We start from the raw sequence: 18,350 nt of genomic DNA on the forward strand, positions 1-18,350 counted from the left end.
CAGGGTCTGGGAAACCCCACTCAAGTCTTCTAATAAAAGCTCCGGGCACTTCAAGATGGGCCAGGGACAAGCTCTTCGCTTCACCAGACACATCGAGACCACGGCAAGGAGGTCTGAGCTAGACTGCACAGAATGAAGCTTATCACCGTGGCCCTGGCGTGCCTGCTGCTGGCTGGAATGTGGCTGCATGATGTGGACGGCAGGAGCAGTGAGTGTGGCTGGAGTCACCTTGCTCCTCTGTGGGGAGGGCAGAAACCCAGGCAGGCACTCTGGGCTTGCGGGCAGGGCTCTCCCTGAACTCAATGCCTGTGTCTCGCCTCCTCTGGGAAGAAGTCCTCCTAAGGAGGGTGAATGGACAACTTGGCTGGGGTGGGGATGGGGGAGAAGGTGTCTGGGCAAGCACAGTGGCTGAGCTGCTAGCTGCAGCAAATGGAGGCCCTGCCTCATCCAGGGAGCTCTGAAGCTCTTGAGGCCAAACTGGGAGACCTGAGGTACAGAGGAGGGGGCTGGGTGCTGTCTCCTCCTGGTAACAGATAAGAGGTAGAGCCTGAAGTCAGGACTGGGCTAGTCACTGTGGGGCAAGTGTTGGGCCAGTGACTTGGACAAGTCACTTTAGCTCTCAAACTGTGCATTCTCTGTCGATAAAATGGGGTGGATAGTGCCTGACCTCAGGGCTTTCGAGAGAAGACTGACCTAATTCCAGGCACGTGAAAGATGTTGTGTCAACAGTAAAACTAAGAGGAAGGAAAAAAACAAAACTAGGAGGAAGGAACCAGGATTGGCATTCGAATCACTTGGGGGTGGGTTGTAGGAGAGAGTGTGCAAACCGGCAGGGAGGGCACCGGAACCCAGACAGAGCTGTGGGCCTCGGTAGAGGGCATTCTAGACAGAGGGTGGAAAGCCTTTGAGTTCTGGAGGCTCTTTCCCTGTCATTCCATCAATTGGAACTCCTTGATTAGTTCCAATTACTCCAAGGATTAGTTCCTAATCCTGCCCCAAAGCCACAGACCACCATTGTCCTGCACACACCAGACTCACTGGGCCCCCAGAGTGTGGGGTCCAGAGCCCTTGAACCCAAATATTGGACCAAAACCGTGCACTCGTGGTGGGATGTCAGAACTGGAAGCCCCTTTAGAAATAAAAGGTCCTGTTTGACAGATGGGAGGTCTGGGGCCCAGGTGAGGGCTCACCTTGATCAAGGCCACACGGCTGGTTTGTGGGGAGCTGAGCCCCAGAATTCCAACCCTCCGCCCACATACAGAACTAGGTGACTGGGCTGGATGCGGTCTCCATGCCCCGGAGACTGTCCCAGAGAGGGTTTTTTTTTTTTTTTCTTTTTTCTTTTTTCTTTTTTCAGCCAGTTGGATGAGAGGAACGAAGTCCAGGTTAAGAAACAGATGCAAACCATTTCTGTGTTTCTCTTCTAGTGCACGTGTCGTCCTCCAACTGTTGCTTCAACTTTTCAGAGAAGAGGATCGCCCCGCAGAGAATCCGGTGTTACAAACACACCAGCTCCACCTGCTCCCGGAGGGGTCTAATGTGAGTGTCCCTACCCTGGTCAATTCCTGAGCCCCCTCCTCCAGAGCGCAGGAGCCAGCCCGCCTGGACTTACAACGGCAGACGCTAGATGGCGATGCTCCCCCAGGTTCAGGTTTCTAAACCCGCGCAGAGGCCCCAAAATCCGGGTGCAGAGCCCCGCATGGACTCTGGGGTGAGCGCAGCGCTGCTTAGCAGGTGCGGGAAGGGTGCCCCCCCATGCTCCTGCAGTGACCTGTGTTTCTTGGAACCCCAAGGCGCCAAGTATTATATCCTAATATTTCATGCCCAGAAGGAATTGCTTAAAACATCTAGGAATTACTGTGTAGTGGGAAGAGTAAGGGGGCTCACAATTAGTTCCTGCTTCCGGATGTGCCAACCTATAGTCTTGGGTGACCTCGGGCAGGTAATTCTTTTGCACCTGGGTTATCTGAGTACTCCTCTGCAATCCTTATCCGTGGAGTGGAGTGAAGATGATGATGGCTGCATCACGGGGGCATTACAAAATTAGACCGAGGTGGCTTACCATCACGACTCAGTATCTATAAAGCATTCGCGTATATTATCTTGGCTAACCCTCCTGGGGCACACATTTTCATTATCATGAACACTGAAGTTCAGGGAAGTAGGCAGATTTGTCTGAGGTCACCTGGATAATTAAAGTTAGAATTGGTTTATAGTTTGGTTGGACAGAAGCCAAGTTGAAGAGGTGAGGAGTTCAGAAAATAAATACACACACACACACACACACACACACACACACACACACACACTGACAATGAATCTAAAGCAATGACGGAGGGTTCCAGATGGACACAGACACATGAAAAGATGGGTCAAGCCCCCTCAGAGATATTCTAGGGGGAATTTCCATACTAGCTAATCCTCAGAGTGTCTGCAGGCTTTACCCTACCCTAATACAATGAGTCACACTCTCCAGAAAAGGGAGAAACTCAATTCACCAAGCTCTTCTTGAAGCTTGGGTGTTCCTTCCAGCGTGCCAGCTGCAGGTCTTCTGCAACAAAGTCACTTTACAGGCCCAGAGTGAGCAGTTAGGGGGCTATCCAGCAGCGAGGTGGGGGAGATGGGACTTGTGTGTGGCACCCAGGGGGACAAATCACATGACTCAGCTCCTACTTTGTTCTTTGTCCACAGACTCAAGATGAAGAAAGGTAGAGAGACATGCGTCTTACAGACAGCCCAATGGATTAAGGATTATTTTAAAACTATGAAACCATGCCTGCTGATGTGAACGCAAGAGGATTTCTTTCCACCCTGGACTCTGAAGATGGTGTGGCTTCAACTGCCCCCCCCAAGCCCCCCCCCCTCAGCCCATGCCCGTCCTTCCACCCAGCTTTGCCAGGTCATGGAAGGTCTGCTTAGTCCTGATAAGCTATGTTGTTGCACTTTATATATTTAAATGCTATAAACTTCCATTCCTGCCTCCCTGGGCTTCTTGGATCCCACAGGATTTCAGGGTACAAACTTGATTGGCATTGAGAAGCTGGAGTAGGGGGCTGGGGGGTTGGGGTTGGGGAAAGACAAGTTGGAACTGTTGCCAAAAGAACAACAAGAGCCAATAAATGGCATACACGTCTCAGCTGACTGACTTTGTCTTTGGGACGGGCAGGGGACATTGAATCAGGGTCATGATGTAGATTCTTTGCTTCCCTTGGCAGCAGGGGAAGGCATGGTGAAGCAGGAAGCGGGAACCCCGGGTTGGAGTCCCAAAGGTCACAGCTGCCCTAGATGGAGGGGATCTAGTGAGGTCATTTGCCCGTAAAATGTTGCTGGTCCCATCTTAGAGATGAGGTGGACTGGTGGAGAGGGACAGAGACAGGCCTCAGGATACAGAGCAAGTCAGTGTCAGATTGGGTATTGGAGCCCAGGGCTCCTGCCTCCCAGGCCAGAACTCTCTCCTGTGTCCCGAGTTGCCAAGTGACTGCCTGACACGGCGCAGTAGGGGAACCCTCTGTCCTTCAGGGCAGATCCTGCAGAATTGGTTAGCAGGACCTCCTCTGGGGGGTGGCTGGGGATGTCCAGGCCTGAGTAGATCTTAGGTCTTACAGAGATGCCAGCACAGCTCACCTGGAGGTGGGAGACAGTCTCGGGGAAAGCCAACGTCTGGGAAGTGGAGGTCCCATCCCCATGAAAGGGGTAATCTCAAGCTCAGACTTGTGTACCTGGGCGCTCAGAGAGAACAGCAAGGGAGGGAAGTGGCTTCCGGGTCTCAGGATTGGCACCTTTTTGAAGGCCAGCTCAGTGGCTTTAGGGGAGAAGTTCTCATGTCCTGTGCTAAGTAAGATAGGCTTCTCCCATTTCCCCAGCATTGCACCGGTCACAGATCTGGTCCATTCTTCTGAAACTGCCTCCTCCCTTCTGCCCCGACGACTGCCCTGCTTCCTGCTCTTCCCTCTTGCTGGGGCCTTTGGAGGGCAGCTCACTGCTCCCAGCTCTCCCTTGCCAGCTCCATCCTGCCCACGGCCAGAAGCCACTCTGCCTGGCATGCCGCCGCCCTCCACCCTCCGACGGTCCCTCCCTCCTGCCTTCGGAACTGACTCCAAACTCTGCACATTGATATTCCACTTCCTCTATCACCACCACCTCCCTCCACCTTCCTTCCTAAACGACTACCTTTTCTGTTCCAGAACCCAAACTCTGACCATACAGGGATAGTCTCTCCCGGCCCTCTCCCTTTCCATCCTGTGCCTCCTCTAGAAGAATCCTTGCTATGACTGTGCTCGGCATCCTCCAGGGTGGATGCTGATGAGAACCATGTCATCTGGTTTCCCCTGGAGGTCAGGTGCGAGTAGTGTCTGTATGCCTCCAAGGACTGCTTGGAACGGGGAGGCAGAGACCAGTGAGAAGCTGGGCGGCTGAGTCAGGCCCTCTACGACAGTCAGATAAGCCCAGGTCAGCCACCAGCCACTGTGAGGTCCTCCCCACTGCTGCGGTCCTCCAGCGCCCTGTGCCCCTCGGAGCGCCCCCTACTGGCTGAGTAAGAAAACACCACCACGAGAGATTTCAAACAAGATGTATTTTCTGCAAAAAGTCAACAATCTTACGAATAGCATTCTCCTTTCTGTAATAACATACTTAGCTGCACCTCACATTCACCTCCCCTCCCCAGATGGCAGTAGCCCTTCATTGCCAGGATTTGTAGGCACGAGCATCAGCTGGGGAGTTAGGCAGGAGACAGACCTGCTGCCTGCAGCTTACAAGGGTCGGAACTGGGGCTTATGGTAGAAAGCAACTGGCTCAAGGCCTTGCTTTAGAAAAAAGGTCACCAATATTCGAAATAAACCCCCAAATCCGCAACAGTTCAAATAACGTTAAATATTACTTAAGACATAGTACCTTTTTGCATCACAACACAGAAAGCACCCCATTTGAAACTATAGTCAAACTAGTCCAGGGTATAGCTGGAGAGGAGGAAGGAGAATAAACAGGGGTTCCTTTCTCATGCTTTGCTCGGGTCTTAGCATGGCCGGAAGAGTTCAAGTCTTCGGCGTTTGAGTTCTTTGATCCAGGTGTTTCACATAATCCTGGACCCATTTCTCCTTTGGGTCGGCACAGATAGCCTTGGCCAGTTTCGTACTGAAGCTGTGGATGAAAGAGGGCTGCACAGTTAGGTGGAGGTGGGGGTTTTACCCAAGAGATGCCTCACCAGCCTCTCAAACCTGCTTGGTCCACCTGTGGCAGGAGAGGGATCCCCCCCTGGGACCGGAGAAAGTAGGGGTATGGAAAGAACAGGACTCTAGAGGTAGTCACTCTTCTTGGAGGCCCCAGAGAGGCTGGCCAGGCCTCAGCCAGAGCAACCTCGAAACTGTGAGCTAGCACCCATTCAGGGAGCCGGGATGGGAACTGGCTCTCTCTGGGCCTGTTTATGATATAATCCCAGTCTGGCAAAAACTTACCCCTTAGTATAAGATCCCAAATTGGCCTAATGCCTGTGCTCTGGGGTGGGAGTTTGGATCAGGGGATGTGAGAATGGGGTAGGGTGGGGTCAGGTCAGGGGTGAGCAGGGTTTTTCCACCTACATGACAGCTTTCCGGGGACAGTGGCTGCTGGTGATTCGATAGCTCTCCAGCCTCTGCAAGGGGATCTTCTTATTGTTAAATGTGAAGCAGCAAGTGAATAGGGCACTGAGTGCATCTAGAAATAAGGTCACAAAGGAAAAGCCTTTTAGGAGGTACTAGGTTATTATCAGCTTGGATAGAGCAGGAAGCAGCTGTAGGAGAAGGAAGGAAAGAGGTAGAAGTGCATCTCATCCACCTTAGGTCCAGTGCTGCTGTCTGGAGACCTGAGATGGGGGAGACCTGGAACATGTGGTTCAGGATTCTCTCAGCCTCGTGGTGGGGCTGCATCATTGCTGTTCAGGACAGGCCAGTGTGACAGGTCCTGGCTACGGTCCTCAGTGTGCAGAGTTTAGGAAGATCAGCCAGGGTCAAAGAAAAGACCCTGGGTCTGGAGTGAGCAGCTACGGTTTTACCCTGGCTCTGCAACGCCTGGAGGTGGGTGGCTGGGACCCCGCCTGTCCCCAACGTGGCCTTTGGCTTTCTGTTTTTAAAATTAGACGTTCAAGGGAAGCTCCGAGGATTCCCAGTGCTCCGATAGGCTCAGAAGTGGGGCATTGCAGCTTAGGGCTTTCTATAAAGACAGGAAAATATAAAGGAGGGAGGACAGGAAAGAAGGAGAGGGGGGGTTTACCTGGCTGAGCGGGCACCTGGGTGGTGAGGATGGCGGCTGTGAGCAGCAGGCACAGGAGCGCTGCAGAGACCTTCATGTTTCCGGCCTGGTCTCAGCCTCTCTGCAATGCCGGTGGCCCTGCCTGCCTTTTATAGGAACCAGAGAGAATAGAAGTTCCCAGAGAGCTGTTTGCCTGGGCAGAGTCATGGTCAAGTTGAGATGCAGAGCACTCCTGAATCTGCTGAGCTGGAGGTTGGCTACCAGAGTTTTCCAGGAATTTCAAGAAGGAAGCTGTGGGCTGCAGAAGGGCAGGCACTATTTCCTTCCAGCTGCCCAGGCCATAGAGGAAGCAGGAGCACACATGTGCCACCATTCACCATAGGAGTGATCTGAGGAGCTGTTCCGTGGCCTTGCTTGCTCCAAAACCAGAGAGAGGGTGCCATGTGAGGGCTCTACACGCCCTGACAAGGTGTATACTATGATCATCATGGCCACTCACGGATGAAGATGTGAGGCCCAAAGCCTTGTGGAAAGTGAGTAGTGGTGCCGGGAGACAAAGCTGATCTTTATGTAGGATCACCCCAGCCATTCACTGTGTCTCTAGTGCAGAAGACTTTCTCCGAGCAGTTTTAGGTGGAAGTCTCATAACTAAGACGAATCAAAGTCAGCTGCCAATGACAAGGGCTCCTCTTGTCACACGTTAGTGTCCCTTTCTGCCCCTCAGGCCCAGAAGGATATGGTTGGAAGTCCACTGATTTGTCCAGGAAGGACTATGGAGTTTCTAGAGTGGTTGCAGGAAGGGAGTTGCAGAATAGAGCAAAGCAGGCTCTTTGCTTTTGTGTCTGGCTCCCCTCTTGCAGGAGCGTGTGGTTGAGTTGGAACTTGGGGTAGGTGTCCCCGGGGGCCTGGTGGGAGGGGGAACAGACTTGGGCTGCAGGAGACCCCTGACAAGGCACTTGGCTTGCTCTGATCCATTCCCTGTGCTCCCTCCTGGCTCCCAGACTTTGCTTACTTTTTGCACCTGCCTGGAATACTATCCCCTCGGCTTTCTATGTTAGCAGGTCTTTCCACTCTGGCAAAACAAGTCCAGTGAGGTTAAAAACACAGAAATAAAAAGCTAAGATTAGTGAAATAAAAATCATATGTACTAGAAGGAACTGATGAAGCTCAAAGTCAGTTCTTCGACAAGCCTATAATGCTGTCCTGAGACTGACCATGAAAAAAGCAAAAAGGCACAGACTGCCACAGCAGGAGTTAAGGAAGAGAGTGTCATCATGGAATCTGTAGATGCCAGAAGGAAATTGGACCCTTATGCCAACAAATTTAACTTCAATGAAATGGATGAGTTCCTAAAAAAATATAACTTACCCAGACTGCTAAAGAAAAATGAAAAAAAAAAGAGTAATTCTAAAACTACTTGAAAAATGGAATCAAGCATTGAAAATCCTTCCACAAAACACCCTCCCGCTACAAGGGCTTTAACAGCTAGTCCCTTCAAACATTCCGAGAACGAATAATTCCAATCTTACACAATTTGTTCCGGGGAATATCAGAAGAGTGTACACTCCAGCTCATGTTTTGAGTTTTGCGTAAGTTTGACACAAGCACTTGTTAAGAACGACATGAGAAGGCTAGCTTGTCCCTCCAGAAACACATTCCATTCTTGTCCATCTTCTTCTTTGTCATGGGAAGCCAACCTGTGTGATGACATCAGTGGGACTGTAGGTTTTCTGACTTTGGGTTGGACTTGCACACTAGGGAGCTCCTTGGGGTGCAGGAGAGGGAGAAGAGTAAAGTGAGGAGCTGCTCTCTTTGCTGCCTCTCCTGGGCCTCAGCCCAGATGCAGTCCTCAACCAATGGCTTTCATTTCTCTCCTGGGGTGAGGTGGGGAAAGTATAACCCTTCCTTTCAACCTTGTGTCTAGGGGGAGTCCCCACACTGTTGCTAGCCTCAGAGTGCTAAAGCACCCTTATTGTTTCTCCACACTCAGCCCACATCTTGCTAAATAGCCTCTTTATTAATCCGTTCCCAGGTCATTCAAATTTAAGTGTAATCTATTCCTTACTAAGACCCTGACTGGCATAGGTATGGATCCAGGACCAGGATCCGCTCCTGGAAATGGTCTGTCCATACAGGATTCTGGGATTGGGGTGCTCATTTATTTTAGAAGCAACATGAAGGCAGCCCTGGTGGCTTAGTGGTTTAGCGCCGCCTCCAGCCCAGGGTGTGATCCTGGAGATCCAGGATTGAGTCCTGTGTCAGGCTTCTTGCATGGAGCCTTCTTCTCCCTCTGCCTGTGTCTCTGCCTCTCTCTCTCTCTCTCTCTGTCTCTCACGAATAAATGAAAAAAGAAAAAAGAAGAAACACCATGAAAGCATCTGCTGGCATCATGATTACTTGAATCATCACAGGAAGTTGTGTGGCCAATTGTGTTCTAACAAGCCAGCAGGTGGTTCTGGTGTTCACTCAAGTTTGAGAACCATGGAGTTATAAGCATATCACATGGCCATCTCTGGCCTATAGTAAAGCCACCAGAGAGCCCTGACAAAGGAAGTGTCTCTGGGCCCTCCCTGGGAGTGCAGTTAGGGAATGGCTGAGCAGCTTGAGCATATAGATCCATTTCAACAGGTCCATTTCCCTGAGCCTTTGGACTCCTTCCTAATACTCCTGGGAAGTCCCAGCATTACAACCTCATTAACTGCAGGCTTCTTTTTAAGCTTCGACTCCAATCAGCCAATCCACCTGAGCATTAACATCACTTCCAGGTACTTGTGCCAACACAATAAATCCCAAATTTTCAACAAGTACACCTATATCAATGAATTAGATTGATTGAACCTTGGGTGTCATTCCCACTAGTAGCCACTCCTACACGTGCACCCTGAACTTTCCTCCAAACTGAGTGGGTGAAGGGACATCCAAACCCACCTGGCTATAAGGATTCCTGTCTGTCCTTTCTTCTGCTTTAGAACCTGAGATCTCATAGAAGAGTGTGTTTAGGAGCCTGGGATCTGGAGCCAACCAGAAATGGCTTGTGGAAAGTGAGTAGTCCTAGTCCATCATTTACTAGTTATATGATCTGGAGCAAATTGCTTACCTCTCTGAACCTCTAAGAGGAAACTGATGGTTAATTATTATCTCGTTTTGATGTCAGAGTTGAATAAGATAATACATGGAATGTGCTCAGCATTGTGCCAATAACCCCCATTTTTAACTGGTAACCAGGTGATGCTTGTGCCTCTGGTCTGGGGTCCATGTTGGGGCAGCCATGCTGTAATTATTATTTTTTTTTTATTTTTTATTTTTTAGACAACTGCAAGTCTTTTTTTAAAATTTTATTTATTTATGATAGTCACACACAGAGAGAGAGAGAGAGAGAGAGAGAGAGAGAGAGAGAGGCAGAGACATAGGCAGAGGGAGAAGCAGGCTCCATGCACCGGGAGCCTGATGTGGGATTCGATCCTGAGTCTGGAGGATCGCGCCCTGGGCCAAAGGCAGGCGCTAAACCGCTGCGCCACCCAGGGATCCCGCCATGCTGTAATTAATCGGAGTTTGGATCTTGGTGGGAGGAGTGGGATCCAGGATGGCAGAGGCTAGACAGTGCTGCTTATTGAGCAGTAGAGACAAGTCAGGTACAGATATGCCAAGGAGCCCCAGCCTGGAGTGGCAATCAGTGTTTTGGCCAACAGGGATCTGTGGTAGCAATTATGGGATCCTTAGACATGAAAACTTACTAAGATGCTGCTTGACTTTGGGCAGAAAATTCTAGGTTTAATGGCCAGAAATCCAATATAAGTCCTTGTAGGAGAGGTTCATGGCCTCTTGCCCAGTTATCACATTTAAGCTGGTTCATAGACCTAGAATCCCCACACTAGGAAAACTAGGAAAGGTCCTGCACTGCCAGATTGCCAGGTGAAATACAGGATTGTTGGTTATTTGAGTTTCAGATAAACAATGAGTAATTTTATCACATAACTTTGCCCTTGGCAATATTTTTGCTAAATCAGAAAACTCATAGGTCTATACTATAAATCTCCACTAAGCCTTCCCCAGAGGAGCTGGCTGCCATATAACCAGGGTGACTGCACTGGGGAAATAAATACTGAGACCTTCTGGGATTATTTGATGCTGGCTCCAAATGGATGCTATTCTCTGGAGAACTGAAAATCCACTCAGACCCACTGGTCAGAGTGGGAACTTATGGAGATCCTCCGCCAGCTACTCAATTATGTTTAGAGCAGATGTTCAGCTAGCTCTTTTCCAGCTCATTGATCTTTATACAATATAAGTCTCCCAGAACTATACACTCTGTAATTTTAAAATTATTTTGTTGCTGTAGCATCTTAGCATCCAGGCATGCAAGCTGCCTGCAATAGCTCTGGGCAGTCTTAGCGTCCTGCCTTCTTAGATCAGAACATACCAAAGTTGGCTTCATTACACAATGTTGTGGTTTTAAGATGCTTGTTTACCCACCGAAGTTTGTTCTCTGAAATAACTTATTGGAAAGCCGTCATCTATTAAAGCTTAAAACTAAAACTGCCCAGAGAAGCAGAGCTGAGGCACCCTGTACTTAGCCTTCTCCCTGTCCATTTCATTTCACTCGTTAAAGCTCTAAGGAATATTGAGGTAATACAACCTTTCCACTCTACAGAACAGATCTCTGACTGTTGTTGGCAAAGCTAATGAAAAGGGAGTGAGCCAACACTAACTGTCACTCTCTGCCCCCCAGGCTGGCTCTCTCCAGAGAAGGTAAGCCTGGAAACGAAGAGAATATCACCCTTGTGGCACTGGAGAAGGGAAGTCCCTCCACCACTCCCAAAAACAGTGTAGGACTGCTTCCTTACTCCTTTCTTCACACCTCCTTCTCTCCTATCTCTGTATTCACTTATAATCTCCCACCCACCTGCAGCATTCTTCTTTCCATCTGGCTCCAACAGGAATCATTTGAGGCCTGGATTAAATTGTGTCTGGTCTGTGAAGGCTTCCAGCCCACACAGATTTCACAGGGGACCAAAACTTTCTCTGAAATAGAAGGTTTAAAAAGTTTTCTTAAACAGAAAACAGAAGGACAAAGTATAAAGGAACACACTGATAAACGGACCATCTTAAACTTAGGAAGCTGTTTTCATGGAAGGCATCTTTCAGGGAGTCGAAAGGAAAACCACAGTTATGAGAAGATATTTAGATTTGCACATCTGGCAAAGGATTCCTGTTCAGGATACAGAAAACACACCTCTACTAATTCATAATGAAAAGACAATCTACAAATGGACAAAATTTAAATCTAAGCAATCTAAAAAATAGACAAAAGACATGGCCTGGAACTTCATGAAAGAAGATATCCAGCAAACATTTGAATAGATGCTCAACCTCATTAGTCACAAGTAAGATGGAAATTTAAACCACAACCATGTGGATTATGAGGAATTATAAGCAGAGTGGCTAACTTAAAAAGAATTGACAGAGAGAAGTGTTGCAATGCCAAATGTGGAACAAATCTAGCCCTCATACATTGCTGGTGGGAGTGGATATAAATTGACATGATAGGTTGGAAAAATATTTAGCAGTATTTGGAAAAGGGTTTGGTGGTTGAACATATGTTTAATATATACATATCCTATGATCTATGTGTGTATTTCTGTCAATCACCTATCATTTACATATCTATCTATCTATCTCATCATCATCTCTCTATTATCTACCTGTAAATCCTTGAGTTTGCACCAATATCTCCAATTTCAGGTCAATACAACACTTTTTTGTTTTGTTTTTTTCTAGTCTTCTGATATTCTTATATTTTGTCTATGGAAACTTCTCCAATAGTAAGTGCCTTGACTTCCATGGTCATCAATACACTTACTTTTTTGCTAAATCCCTCTCTCTGTCAACATTCTCCTAGTTATATGGCTAACTTAGTCCCAATCTTGTTGACCTTGACTTGGGGGCCACCCTCTTGGACCCAGTCCTGCCCAATCTGCTAGTTGAGTCCATGGTCTTGCCCCTGCTTTTGTCCCAAAGAACACACTGAGCAAGTCCCCGATTCCGCTCCTAGCCTCAGCCCTGGTGAGCACACCAACCAAATGCCCAGCTCATTCTCTGGCCCTGATGCAGTGAACTTGTCTGTTGAGGTCCAAACAAGGCCAAAGGGAAGGAGAACAAATATTGATTGTATGAAACCATGACTCAATAAAGCAGGGCCTGAGATGAGGACCTGTGTACAGATAGTTCATTTGGAAGTGATCCCAGGGACCAGGACTGCGTAAGCAGCAAAGATGGAGAAGGAGGAGAAGTCAACACAAGTATGCATAATTCAGATCAGCATCATGGGCAATGGGGTCTGATTCTCTTGGGATTACCTGAGAAGACTATGGAATGGCTCCAGAATCAACCTCTGGAGAGAAGGGTGGCAGAAGTGTTTGAAACATCTGCCTCCACCGTTTGTTGGCAGAAGGTTGTCACCCAGAGTGTTCCTTCCCCCACACTTCTGAGCCTTGGGCAAATGTGTAGGCTGAACCAACTCTTGACCTGAAAAGGCACCCAAAGAGGAGCCTGTGGGCAGGAAACAAAAATTGAGGAGGACATTGGAGGCAGATGTTGAAAAAGTGAAGTGAATCACAGCCTGCAGCAAATTGTGAGCCCAGGGTGAAATCGGAGGTGTGCTGAAGAGGATGCATGTCATCTTCAAGTGACTTTCCAAGTCTTCACCCCTGGTTGACAAGGGAATAAATGGGTTCACAAATATTAATCACTCAATATAAGGATGTGGATTTTGAAAGCACTAATATTCAAGTTAGGCCATGTAAAACATCAGTAACTTAAATGAGATGACACATTACTTAAGATAATTATGTTTAATGGTGTTAACAAAGTTCATTGTGAGTTAAATATAATGACACAATCCTGGAGCGCAGCTAGCTGGGCAAAGCTTGGGAAAAATAAATGGATTATGTCTTAACTGTGGCCTGGGTGTCAGTTTAGGTGGAATTTTTTTGCCTTTGAAATTTTGAATTTTGGTTAAGCTATTTCATGAAACTCTAGTCCCAGACCTCATTAGTCAGCTTGTCCTTGAGGCTGTAGAAGAGAGTTTGGAACTGGATGGAGCCTTCATGGCAGAAAGTACTCCTTTTATTCAGCTGACACCCAGATGTCTTTTTGCTCCTGGGGCTTGGATGTGCTACGCTGGACTTTAGTGGAAAGCTTGTCTTCAGATAGGTGATATATCTGACTTGCAGTTTGCCAATAGGCAGGGCTCCTGACTGGTTCAGTGATTTTAATCTAGAATGGGATTTACTTTACCATTCTACTCTAGCCAATAGGCTTGACCAAGTTTCCAAGAGACGTGGCTCCTAGAACTGGAAGGGGCTTGTGAGGTCATCTGCCATGTTCTCTCACTTCCTCCCTGTGGCACAATATGACCTCTACTTTTGTATGGGGCATCTTAATGCCAGAGAGAGAGAGATTGACATTGACTTGCCCTAAGTGACACAGAGTCAGGGTCAGTTCTGGGACCAGAACCCAAGTGCCATGCTTCTAGGTATACTGAGATTGTGGCATCTTTCCACATGACCATCAGTGAATGACAGACCCTGCAGAGCTGGGCCATCAAGAAAATAGTCCTCTTTCCCTCAATGAGGGGTCTGGTCTTTGTGACTTACTATGGTGGGCCTCATACCTGAAAATGGAGCCAGCTGTGCTTACATAGTACAAAGGAATCTTGACCTTAAGAGGCTATTAAGGAAAGAAGTTCCCATACCTTCATACAGAAGCTTGCAAATTTGAGGGATTGGGGCTGGAGTTAACTTCATTCTGTGTCTCAAGGGCACCAGTTCTCTAAATAGTTGCTTTGTGAGATTGTAAGAGAAAGTCTAAATCCTGGGTCAAATGCTTTCCCTCCCCAACATTTGACATTCCACTCCATCTTGCCCATTCTATCTAACATCACCCCTACTACCAGCCTGGTTCATTCGCCTCTCCTACACCATTATGGTGGCCTGCCGTCAGACCCTCCCTCTCACACTCTACCCTAGCCTCAGATACCAGGTTACTCTTCCTCATGCACACCTTGCATGACACTTTTCTCTCTTCTTTTTTTGAAACTTTTAGTGCATCTTGTTTTTCCAGAGTCCAGCCAGATGTTTGAAAGTATGGAAACTCCATGCTCTTGCTCCCCATCCTGTACTGGTTCTGAAAAACCTTTTCATTTCTCATTGCATACCATCCTTCAAGACCAGTCCTGTTGAAGATTCTTCAAGGAAAAGCCTTAGAAGGGCTTCTAGGTTGTAGACATCTAGTTTCCTCTAGTTTTACTCTTTTTAAGATAATAGTCGGGGTTTGAGGATTAATTAGGTGGATAATAGTTGGCTTTATGGAGAAAAGCTTGAGGCAAGAGAGAGAACAGGAGAAGGGAGGTGTGACAAGAAAAGAAATGGGCAGGTGATGTTAGAGACTGGAGCTGAGAGGCTGGAACACTATGAACCTCAGTGGAGTCTAAAATATTTCTTAGAAAATGGCCCCCTAGACCCCAAGTTGCCAGTCATTGTTGCCATTTTCTGCCTCCCAGCTAAATGTTACCCCATGAAAAATAAGACCAAGTAGTTTAAAGTCATATATTTTTTTCTTTGAAAATTCCATAGTCATCGCATAACATGAATTTCAACCACATTACACAGAAGACATTTGACTTACAGGAGCACCAACTTCATAAGAATACAGATGTCTTTCACTCTGATGATCCATGGAAGGACCTCACAATACTACAGACACATTGGAGGGAGACAAATGATATCCTGCTACAAACTTGACTGAGCTCACAGAAAAGAAAATGTGCCACTGGATTTTGTACTTTACATTCATTAGGATTTATAGCACATAAAGTAAAAATGTTAATAACTTAAGTAAAATTAAATATTATTTAAGAAATGTGCTTTAAATTATTGTATAAAGTGCCTCTTGTTGGGCATTGTAATAAAATAATATCACTCTGTACTTGGGGAAGGTTGGGGAAAAATAAATAAGATTTTCCTCAGGGTCTGTCTCTCAGTCCATACATGAAGGTTCAAGGCTTCTGGGCTTGGGACTTTTGGTCCAGGTGATTCATGTAATCCTGGACCCACTTCTGCTTGGGGTCAGCACAGATCTCCCTGGATGCTTTGGTCTTGAAGCTGTTGTGGGGAGAGAGGGCAGTTAGATGGAGCATCTAAGGATTTTTTCCAGACATGTGGCCTGTTGGCCCCTACACCTAAGGACCTCTTGCTCTCTGGATGAGGAGGCTGGATGGAGTTACGAGGAAGGGGAAGGATTGGAGGAAGAAAGAGCCCTCAAACGAAAACTGCTTATGCTATCCCAGGGGAAACCCTCAGTCTCCTGACCGAAGGAACTTGGGTGATCTGACCAAGATCCTAGAAGGGGAGCCTGGGGGGAATATGGATTCCTTCCTGAGGGCTCAATTTCTCTGTGGGGTAAAGGTCCCCTCAGATTACATGGCATATTTATCTGACTTATTTGGGCATGGATCCTGATTTCTTTCCCTTGTATAGAACTCCAGTAGAACTTTCGTCAGAGGGTGCCAGGGCATGGTTCTCTTACATCACAGCTTCCTGGGGACACTGGCTGTTGGTGATCCTCATGTAGCTCTCCAGCTTCTGCATGGGGATCTTCCTTTTGACCATGCTGAAGCAGCAGGTAATTGGGATGGAAACTGAATCTAAAAAACATTTTGCAAAGAATGAGAGTTATAATGCATCATAAGTATAATTTTGAAAGGGCAGATGAAGGTAGGGAAAGACAAAACAAACACAAGTTCTACCTAAGAATGAATACTCCCAAGTTCAGTGCCTTAGTCCACATTCCACAGATAAAATGGTGCCTGGAAGTCTATTTCTTTTATGGAACTATGGGGCTCCTCACTGTCAACTGGGAATGGGGAAAAGACACTCATCTTGTTTTGTCATTAGGAGGTTCTACTAACCCAAAACCTCTGACACCAAATAGATAAGTTCTAATACCTTGCTCCCCAGCTTTCTGTCCCCACGGGCTCTAAAGCCCACCTGTGTCACATGCTGACATGCCTCTGGGTCCTTTTCCTCCTTACATGGCCCCTGGCAAACTGGCTGTAATCCAAAATTTGAAGCCCAAGCAATAGTTTTATTTCCCTCTCCACTACTGCCTGAAATGTCCTTCACATCCACAATGAGAAACGATCCTTCCTTCCATGCCACATCCTCAAACAGTGTGAGGACCATTGAGGTATTGGTTTCATTTAGTGTCTCTTCCCCAAGCTCGTGTCAGGAAGGACCATGGGAACTGGACTCATTGACCTGGGTATCTGGTTCTGGCTCTGGCTAACTGTGCCATGACCGTTCTTCTTATTGCCCTTGTTGGTTTCACTTTCTCCATCTTTGTAATGTAGGCTAATGTAGCAAGCATGGGATAACTCAGGCTGGGACGATAAGTACCTATAATAGTTGAAATGGTAAGCCTTAGGAAGAGAGGCCCTTACCTGGCTGAGCAAGGACAAAGGTGCTGAAGCTGGCAGCTGTGAGCAGAAGGCATAGAAGCGCTGTGGAGAACTTCATAGTGGAGGTGAGCACGGGAGCTTAGGTGTGAGTGCTGGAAGTTCCTGTGTTGGTCTCAGCCTCTCTGCTCCTCTGGCTCCTCTGGTCACCCTGCCTGATTTTTATGGAGAGCAGTGAGCATGGGCAGGGCCCTGAAATAAGACTTGGAATGTGCTGAGTAGGCACCAGATCCTTGGGGTGATTTCCTAACACTGGAAAAAGGAAGCTGAACAGTTTCTATTGTTGCTTAGACTATGTGGAACAGAGGTGGAAGAGAATGTGGTTGTGCCTTACAAAGTGTAGGAAGTGACCTCACTGGACTATTAAGGGCTATGATTTCTTTGAAATGGAAAATGATCTTTTGGAAAGGAAGAACAGAAGCTGAGGTCAGAATGGAATAAAGACAATAAAAGGCCTGGCCCTCTCTGGGGCATAGGAGGCCTAGGATGGGGCCTTAAGTCTTTACCTGTACTTCTATCAGACTCAGGTCCCTGGCACCTTAAACTCATTGGGCTCTTTTAGAACACCCCAGAGGTGGCCTGATGGAACCCTGGCAGAATGGTGGAATCTAGGAAAATATTCAAGTTATAATGCCCCAGATTCTTATGGAGTGTGAGAACTGGACAACACATACTGATCTTGGAGGGTGGGGGTTTACAAATATTTTAGACACTAAAGTCTCTTTCCAAGTGAAAATCATAGAGAGAAGCCTGATATTTCATAAGGATTTAGGTAGAATGGGTCTGTTTGAGAAAGGCTTTCAGTTCTCTTTGTTTACACACAGTGGGGGCAGGGGTGGGAGTGAAGGAAAGGAGCTAACTTTGCAAACCACCGACCTCTTATATTCTTCTTCATTCATGTGTCTGCCATTACGGTATCATGTGGAAATGCCATTGCCCTCAAAATCCCCCGTGTTCCTCCCCTCAAATCTCTGGCTACCACCAATCTTTTTACTGTCTCTGTATGTTTGCTTTTTAAAAATGTCATGTAGTTGGAATCACATGGTATGTTGCCTTTTCAAAGTGACTGCTTTCACTTAGAAATATGCATTTAAGATTCCTTTGTGTCTTTTCGTAGTTTGGCAGCTCATTTCTTTTTATTGCTGAATAATATTCCATTGTATATATGCATCAGTTTATCTTTTCATCTATTGATACCTTTGTTGCTTCGAGTTTGGGGTAATTATGAATAAAGCTGCTATAAATGTTTTTGTGCAGACTTCTTTGTGGACATAAATTTTCAACTCATGTGGAGTGTGATTGCTAGATCACATGGTAAGATTATGTCTAGCTTCATAAGAAGCTGCCAAAGGGTCTTCCAAAGTGGACGTGAATGAGAGTTCCTGTTGTTTCACATCTTTGCCAGCATTTGCTATTGTGAGTATTTTGAACCTTAGCCATTCAACTGGGTGGATAATGGTATCTTAGTGTTTTAATTTGCAATTCCCTAGTGACATGTTAAACATATTTTTGCATGCAATTTTCCATTTGCGTATCTTCTTTTGGTGAGGTGTCTTTGGTGAAATCTTTCATCTATTTTTAAAATCAGGATTGAGTTTAATTATTGAGTTTT

General features: G+C 47.0%; 3 protein-coding genes across 3 annotated transcripts; 1 reads left to right on the top strand and 2 right to left on the bottom strand.

The window, feature by feature from the left end:
* Positions 1-132: 132 nt before the first annotated feature.
* On the top strand, positions 133-2,788 carry CCL1 (C-C motif chemokine ligand 1). Its single transcript, NM_001005252.1, is given in 3 exon segments — positions 133-208; positions 1,428-1,539; positions 2,692-2,788. Coding segments are annotated over 3 exon segments (285 nt in total).
* Positions 2,789-5,033: 2,245 nt separating this feature from the next.
* CCL13 (chemokine (C-C motif) ligand 13) lies at positions 5,034-6,322 on the bottom strand. The gene is made up of 3 exons (NM_001003966.1): positions 6,247-6,322; positions 5,577-5,691; positions 5,034-5,139 (listed from the first exon to the last, which is right to left on the bottom strand). Exons 1-3 carry the CDS (start codon positions 6,320-6,322, stop codon positions 5,034-5,036), a joined length of 297 nt encoding a protein of 98 aa, NP_001003966.1.
* Positions 6,323-15,280: 8,958 nt separating this feature from the next.
* CCL8 (C-C motif chemokine ligand 8) lies at positions 15,281-16,799 on the bottom strand. Its single transcript, NM_001005255.1, has 3 exons — positions 16,724-16,799; positions 15,811-15,928; positions 15,281-15,386 (listed from the first exon to the last, which is right to left on the bottom strand). The coding sequence occupies exons 1-3, from the start codon at positions 16,797-16,799 to the stop codon at positions 15,281-15,283; spliced, it is 300 nt and encodes a 99-aa protein (NP_001005255.1).
* Positions 16,800-18,350: the final 1,551 nt, after the last annotated feature.

The sequence above is a fragment of the Canis lupus genome, chromosome 9 (assembly GCF_011100685.1).
Source record: "Canis lupus familiaris isolate Mischka breed German Shepherd chromosome 9, alternate assembly UU_Cfam_GSD_1.0, whole genome shotgun sequence".
Lineage (NCBI taxonomy): Eukaryota > Metazoa > Chordata > Mammalia > Carnivora > Canidae > Canis > Canis lupus.

What these genes read in the sequence shown, in the direction of transcription:
- CCL13 (NM_001003966.1), bottom strand. Translation starts at nt 6,322, where the DNA reads ATGAAGGTCTCTGCAGCGCTCCTGTGCCTGCTGCTCACAGCCGCCATC. An exon ending in CCAGGTGCCCGCTCAGCCAG is followed by an intron (nt 5,692 to 6,246) that starts GTAAACCCCCCC and finishes CCTTATTTCTAG; the next exon opens with ATGCACTCAGTGCCCTATTC. An exon ending in TGTCCCCGGAAAGCTGTCAT is followed by an intron (nt 5,140 to 5,576) that starts GTAGGTGGAAAA and finishes TTTCATCCACAG; the next exon opens with CTTCAGTACGAAACTGGCCA.
- CCL8 (NM_001005255.1), bottom strand. Translation starts at nt 16,799, where the DNA reads ATGAAGTTCTCCACAGCGCTTCTATGCCTTCTGCTCACAGCTGCCAGC. An exon ending in CTTTGTCCTTGCTCAGCCAG is followed by an intron (nt 15,929 to 16,723) that starts GTAAGGGCCTCT and finishes AATGTTTTTTAG; the next exon opens with ATTCAGTTTCCATCCCAATT. An exon ending in TGTCCCCAGGAAGCTGTGAT is followed by an intron (nt 15,387 to 15,810) that starts GTAAGAGAACCA and finishes TCCCCACAACAG; the next exon opens with CTTCAAGACCAAAGCATCCA.